Here is a 7,740-nt window from a genome sequence, read left to right as displayed (position 1 = left end):
TGGAGGTAATAAGCAAAGAGGATGAGAACCAGCAAGAGAAGAAACAATGCAGAGACAAGACCATCTCAAAAAAAGATTAACTTTCCCAAATTCACCATTTGTCAGCGCTGTGAAATCCTAGAGGGCACCCCAGAACGTGCCAGGCTTCGTGAACAGGGATTCAGTACTGGCCAATGCAGAGAAGGACCGCTCCGAGAGTCTGGGGAGCTTACTTCATTCACCTTCTTACGGAGTCTCCTCGGGACCCCTCACCCAGATGGGGTGGAACTCCAACACTCTGGGCCCAAAGTCTTCGGGCAGAGCCACGCGGTCCGTCAGCCCAGCCAGAGGTGTCTCGAAGAAGGAAAACCTAACAGTTCCTCCGCTTGCGGGGTGACAGCGTCACCCCAGAGGAGCAGCAGAGGACAGTCCCACTACGTCCAGCGTAAGCCTGGAGCTCTGGGGAAGCCGCCGTCTGGCCCTAGAGCCTTTTTCTCCACCACCCAGGGTTGGTCTCGGGCGCGTGCCTCGGGGCGGAACTGGGCGGGAGAGATCGGGCAGGGGCGGAGCTGAGGCGGAGCTGAGGCGGAGCTGGAAGCGGGGGCTGTGACGGTAGGGCGGGACTGGGCGGTGCCGAGACGCCGGATGGAGCGAGGGGGGGGGGAAGGGGGGAGGGGGGACTGGGCGGGGCCTAGACGCGGGGGCGTATTGGGGGCGGGGCCATCCGGGGCAGTGGGCAGTGCTAAAGTTAGCGAGGTGGGGCCGAGGACTGGCCGGAGGCAGGACGAGGCCCCGGAAGGGAAGGAGTTGGAGGCGGAGCCAGACGGGGTGGGCAGGGGAACCAGGCGAGGAGCCTGGCCGAGGACCGGCCAAGGGGGGCGGGGCCGGCGGGGCGGGGCTAGGGCGGGGAAGAGGCAGCGTTTCGCCGCGCCGCGGGCCGGGTCCCCGCGCCCACCTCTCCTGGACCCTGTCCCGCGCGCGCCCCCGCGCGGCACGCCCAGCCATTTGCCGGCTGCGGGCCGGAGGCGGCGGCGGCCTCCCCGCCCCTTGCTGGCCTCTCCTTCCTGCTTGCGGCCCGCCCGCCAGCCCGCCAGCAGCCGGCCGAAGCGCGAGGGAGGAGACGGCGGTCGGAGCTGCGCCGGCAGCCAAAGTGCAGAGGGACAACGGCCGACTGCGGAGAGATGCTGGGCGTGGCGGCAGGAATGACCAACAGGTAAGGGCCGGGTCCTGCCGGGGCCGCCCTGCGCTCGGCACCCGCCACGTCGGCAGCGGACCGCTTCCCCGGCCTTCCCGCGGGCCTGCGCGCCGGCCGGGGGCGGGCGGCCTCTCTCCCCGCGCTCCGGCCTCGGCCCGAGCCCCTCGGTGGCCGCGGATCCCAGCGCGGAGTGCGGTCGCGTCACCGGTCTCCCGCAGCCACGCTTTCGCGCTGCCCCCTGGGGCGCTCAGACCAGGGCTGGCGGCCGCTCATGAGAGGTTCCACTAGTTATTGGTGACGTGTCCAATATCGCCTAAGCCCTTCGAGGGCTTAGCGCAGCAGCCCACAGCAGATGCTTGTTGACTGAATAATTCATATCCCAGCTGTTGGAGCACGTATATAGACCAGCGACTCTCAAACGTCTTGGTCTTAGCACGCATTTTAAAAATAAGAGAACTTTTTGCTTGTGATGGCTATTCCTGTAGGTATTTACTGGATTAGAAGTGAAATCTGAGGCATTTAAAAATGTTTAATTCATTAGAGAAACAGTTAATTCATGATATGTTAACAGACATAATACATTTTTATGAAAATAATCATTTTCCTAAACAAAAAAATCAGTGCGACGAGTGGTGGTCTTTTACATTTTGCAAATCTCTTAAATGTCTGCCATAGTAGGACAACTAGAGTTTCCTAAATGCATTGAATTCAGTCTATTGCGATGTGTTTTGGTTGAACTGTGTGAAGAAAATCTGGTCTTACACAAATATGTCGTTGGAAAAGGGAGGAGTGTTTTGATACCTTTTTCAGATAATTTGTGGATTTTTTTTTGCTGCTACCCCCAAACTAGATAAATGGTAGTTTCTTAAAGATTCGTTTGGAAGTGGAATCTGAAGCCTTACCAGTGAGCTTTTCACACTCTGTTAGGTTAAAATTCATTGGTCTGTCTTGCAGTTTGAATGGACTTGTTACCCATTGTAACATCATATGTTGGTCATTTGGAAAATGTTGGTTCATAGAGTTAGGCACGTCTTCCAAATGCTGACACATTTCATTATACTATACTACGGGATAATATTTGTTAATTTTACCACTGATTTCATTACAAATCTCTTTAACTATGAGAACATGCCAAGCTCAAGGTGGTGGCAACAAGTTTCCACCATTTGGAATTTTCAGTTGAAAGTTTGATTTTTATTATTGGCAGGAAACTACTGTCAGTTGTTTTCCTCTAAGTGAGAGGCTCAGTTTTTTTGAGCCTCAGGAAATGTCTGCCAAGTACCAGTCTAAAAACCATAGTTTATCACTTATTATTTCCAGTAAAAATGGTATATCCTGAAGAACATTTAATTCACCTCATCACTCAGGGACACATGTGCTTTTCCTGGAGACAACCACCTTACTTTGGTATGCAGCAGAACTGCTGTATGCATACCTCCCTTTTCATCACAAGTAACAAGAAAGTCAAGATTTAATAACATTAATAATTTGTACCACTTCATCAAGGACATTTTTTCGTTTTTTGAAAAATTAACTGAATATCAAGTCGATACAAAATTTAAAAGATATGTAAGATATAAAGAATAATGATACAGTGGATACACAGTATAAAGAACATAAACTGTTTCCTTTTAAGGCCCTTGAACACCTTCCTGATCTAGCATCCCTCCTTGATCCCATCCCCTTCCCATCTTGAATTTGCTATTAGCAATACTTTTTTTTTTTTTTTGGTATTAAGTACATTCATGTTGTTGGATGACCATCACCACCACCCATGCATCTCTGGAATTCTTTTCATTTTACAAAACTGAAACTCTGTACCCATTAAACAACACCTTTCTTTTCCTCCCTCCCTATCAACCCCTGGTAACTCCTATTCTGATTTTTGTCTCTGATTTTGATGATTCCAGGTACCTCATATATGTGGAATCAATTATATACAGTGTTTGTCTTTCTGTGATTGGCTTATTTCATTCACTTGGCATAATATGCTCAAGGTTCATCCATGTTGTAGCATGTCAGAATTTCCTTGCTTTTTAGAGCTGAATAATATTCTGTTGTTTATAAGTACCATTCATTTGTTTTCTTTATCTGTTCATCTTTTGATGGTTACTTGGATTGCTGTATGTTTTACCTATTGTGATTAATGATGCTATGAACATAGGTATGCATTCTTTAATTGAACAATTTTTAAGTTTATTTATTTATTGTGAGAGAAAGAGGGTGTGTGTGCATGTGTGCAAGTTGAGGAGGAGCAGAGACAGAGAGAGAGAGAGAGAGAGAAAGAATCCCAAGCAGGCTCCATGCTGTCGTGCAGAGCTCCATGTGGGGCTCCATCTCACAAACTGCGAGATCATGACCTGAGTGGGGCTCGAAACCACAAAACTGGGAGATCATGACCTGAGCCAAAATCAAGAGTCAGACGCTTAGCCCACAGAGCCACCCAGGTGCCCCTCTTTAATTGAAGTTTTTATAGTTTCACATACAGTTATAAAAAATAATTCAGAGAGATCCAGTGTATCCTTTACCCAGTTTCCCCCAATGATATTTTGCAAAATCGTAGTACAGTATCACAATCATGATATTGATGGTAATACAATCCATCAGTTTTATTCAGATTTCCTAGTCATGTGTGTGTGTGGGGGGGTGGTGGTGGGTGTGTGTGTATTTAGTTCTGTGTAATTTTATCACAGGTGGTGGTGCATGTGTCTATCACCACAGTCAAGAACTAGAACAGTGAGTTCCAGGACCACAAGGATCCCACGTGTTGCCATGTTATACCCACACCCACCTCCATGTTTCTTCCTCTTTCTTAAAGCCTGGAAACCACTCATCTGTTTAGCGTTTCTAAAATGTTGTCATTTCAAAAATTTTATAGAAGCAAATCGGACATATATAACCTTTTGGGATTGCCTTTTATAAAATCCAGCTTAATTCCCTGGACATGCCTCCAAGCTGTAGTTCTTTGTTGTGGCTGAGTAGTACTCCATGGTATGGGTATGGGACAGTCTGTTCTCCAGTTGAAGGATCTTTGGGCTATTTCCAGGTGTGGACTGTTAATAAAGATACTATGAACTGGTTTTTATGTAGATAACAAGTTTTCCTTTCTCTGGGATAAATGTCCAAGAGTGTAGTTGCTGGATTGTATGGTAATTTCAGTTTTCACTTTCTAAGAAATTGATGGATTATTTCAAAGTGGCTGGAATTCAGTTGCACCACTAAGCGACCAGCTTTTATACCCACTTATACCCACTTTTGCTTTTGCATTGTCAGTGAAAGTGTCAGTACAGTGCAAACGGCTACAGCAACTTTTTTTGGAACTTCTTGGCACCATTATTAAGAGGGTTTTGATCTCCCAGACCTCTTGTAAAGGTCTTGGAGATTACCTCCCTCCCACTCCCCACCCAGCCACCACCTCCTCCAGGGTTTTGAGATTACATTTTGAGAACCACTGTTAATGACATAATCCTAAGTGATGAGGGAAGTGCAGATATTTTTAAAAGAATATATAGAAAGATTTCTCTTAAAATATATATTAAAAGCTTGTTGTAGTGTGTGTGTTCTGGTTTTGGAAGTTTTTAGTGGGACTTACTAGCTAAGACTTGAAGAACCACTATGGAAAAAGCAGTTTTCTGCCCTTAAGGATTTTCAGGACAGGATGACTAGTGTTGTTATGAAAAGGGAGAATGTCATGGCAGCGAGGGTCTTCCTAAAACTTCAGTGCTGTATGCCTGTTTGTTTGTATTGGTGAGGAAATTGGGCTCTTCACTTTTAAGAAAACTAATGAAAATTAGGTGGTGAAAAGATACCTTCAATTCTGGTTGTTCTGTGCCGTATGAGCTTAGAGAAAACAATCCAACAGGAATGCTGTCTTGATTTTTTTTAAGTTTTATCATTGATCTGCAATGTTATATTAGTTTCAGGTGTACAACATAGTTATTGGACAATTCCATACATTACAAAGTGCATACGTTACAAATTGCTCACCACGGTAAATGCAGTTATCATGTCACCATACAGTGTTGTTACAGAATTATTGGCTGTATTCCCTATGTTGTGATTTTTATCACCTTGACTTAATTTATTTTAGAACTGGAAATCTGTAAATGCCCTTCACCTGTTTTGCCCTTGCCCCCATCCCCTGCCACATCCCCCCCCACCCCGTGACCACCAGTTTGTTCTCTGAGGCTGTTTGTGTTTTATATTGTTTGTTCATTTTTGTTTTTTAGATTCCACGTATTATCATTGCCATCCCTTTCCTTTTTGGTAGTCCCTTGAACCGTCTTCTGGAAAGCTCTTTCTCTTGCCCAATGTGGATATAGCACTTGAGCTTTCCTATCTTCCTAGAGAGGGCCTTTCTGCCCCTCCACTGGGTCAGAGAAACTTCAATAGCTATAGCAGATCTATAATGGGAGAGCAGAGCTTTGCTCTGAGAGTCTCTATTTTTAATAGTGTTGTGTTTGTTCTTCAGATAATCATTTAAATAAACCCCAGTGTAGGTCATGTTCTTAGTTAAGGTTGCACTTAAATAGAAGACAAAACATCTCAGGCCATTTGTCGATTTTACATTTCTTGTAATTACGCTTTAAGCTGTGGTTTCCCACCCACAGGAGTATTATCTACATTACGTGCTGGACTGTTGCCATGTTGTCTTCCAAAAACTTCAATTTTAAGATACTTGAGAAGCAAAGGCTGCTTCACCTGCTGCTACACGCTGTGCATTCTACCCCACAGTGGTTTTATCTCCCCTCATACTGATATCAGCTCATCTCTTTTATTTGATCTCATCAGACATTTCTACACTGGAGTTCACAGGGGGGAGAGGTGGAAGCATTTTCCTGCATATTTCTTTTTTTTTTTTTTCCTTCATGTTGGAGCCTGTTTTGGAGTTTGATGAGTCCACAAGGACATTTAACATAAGGGGCGGGAAGTTACAGATAAGTCAGGCTCTGAATAGTGTGTTCTGTGTAGGGTAGGTAAAAGGGTGCTAGCAATTGAGTTCGAATGCTGACAGATATGTTGGGGGTAGGAGACACCTGAAGTCTGGGGTCTTACCAGGATGTCTGAGGGTCATGTATGATAAAGTGATAAAAACAGATAAAAACTGTTTGCAAAAAATGTGTATATACACACACACATTCTCTGTGTATAAAAATGCAATCATAGTTGTACTGTTTTGCAATTGCTTTTTTTAAAGATATTTTTTAAATTTTAGTAAAATACATGTAACAAAATGTACCATCTTAATCATTTTTCAGTGTACATTCAATGGCATTAAGTACATTCACATTGGGGTACGACCATCACCACTGTCCATCTCCAGAACTTTCTCATTATCCCAAACTGAAACTCTAGGCCCATTAAACAGTATTGCCCCATTGTGGGGAATAAGCTTAGGAATTCCCTGAGCTTGCACCCATGGGTTAGGAAGGCATAAAGAAATAGAAAGCCATAGGATATACACACCCAAGTTTGGGTAAATAAGATTAGGTAAACGGGGCAAAGTCCCCCAGAATAGGTAAAGTGGGGCAGAGGCTCTCAGTATAGGACAAAGGTATAGGAATAGGGAACCTCAGGATAAAAACATCCAAGATGAGGTAAACAAGATTAGGTATTCAGGGTGGAAATGCCCCCCAATTTAGTAATAGCTGAAAGCTGCTTTCTCAAGAAGGAAGGACCAAATTAGGTAAACAGGTAAATAGGGCAATGGACCTCAGCAGAGTGAAGTTGCCCAGAGGGGAGCTAATTAGCAAAAGAAAGATGCCTTATTGACCCTGATATAGCATGCTTTGTCTTTCTTGTCCCCTAGGCCAGTTTAGGTAAACAGAGGTGGGGCCTTATGTCTGCTGTAAACAACCTTCTGCCTGGCACCAGGATTTTGTTTTGTATTGACCCAAACCCCTAATCCCGCATATCTTCAAAACCCCCTTTCCCTCATGCCCTTGAGTTAATGTTCACAGATTCATGGTCTCTTTGTGCACACCCATCACCACATTTGTAAGCCTTCTGATCCCAATAAAAACGGAGCAAGGACCCTTACATGGGGCTCTTGTCTTCTGGATGTTAGCATCTCTCGCATTTTTAATCCTGCATCCCACTTTCTTGCTGGACAAGAAAGAACTCCAGACCCAGAGTCTATGACACCCCCTTCCTGGCAGTTGTTTTTTCTAACTTAATAAGCTGTCTTACAGGTTTTCCTGTGTGGCATATCTAGATCTACTGTAAGTTTTCAACTTTAGATTGGCTGTGTATAGTAGTTCAAAGTATGCATGTGATGTGACTTACATAACCAGCCCTTGATAGACATTTCAGTTCCAGATTTTTGTTATTACAAGCCCTTTGAACATCTGTGCCAGTGCTTCCATAGGAGATACCTGAGGGTAGAGTGGGTGTGTGCATGGATGGTTGGACCCATGTTCCAGTCCCACTTCTGTCCCTTCATGGCTCTGTGGCCTTACCTGGTTAAGCTCTTTAAGGCTTATTTCCTTAATTTACGAAGTAATATCTATCTCAGAGAATCATTGTGAGCATTAAATATAATGGCAAATATAAAGATTTCTGAAAGA

General features: G+C 44.8%; 1 protein-coding gene across 1 annotated transcript in view; it reads left to right on the top strand.

The window, feature by feature from the left end:
- The first annotated feature begins 968 nt into the window (after nt 1-968).
- LIMS1 (LIM zinc finger domain containing 1) overlaps nt 969-7,740 on the top strand; it is a 156,677-nt gene continuing 149,905 nt past the window's right edge. Inside the window, exon 1 of the mRNA XM_049650162.1 lies at nt 969-1,192. Within this exon, the coding sequence (XP_049506119.1) occupies nt 1,161-1,192 (32 nt within the window). The 5' untranslated portion in view covers nt 969-1,160. The remainder of the gene's footprint in view (nt 1,193-7,740) is intronic.

The sequence above is a fragment of the Panthera uncia genome (assembly GCF_023721935.1).
Source record: "Panthera uncia isolate 11264 chromosome A3 unlocalized genomic scaffold, Puncia_PCG_1.0 HiC_scaffold_11, whole genome shotgun sequence".
Taxonomy (NCBI): Eukaryota; Metazoa; Chordata; class Mammalia; order Carnivora; family Felidae; genus Panthera; species Panthera uncia.
Note: the sequence above shows the minus strand (reverse complement) of the source record. Positions and strands in the feature narration are given on the sequence as shown.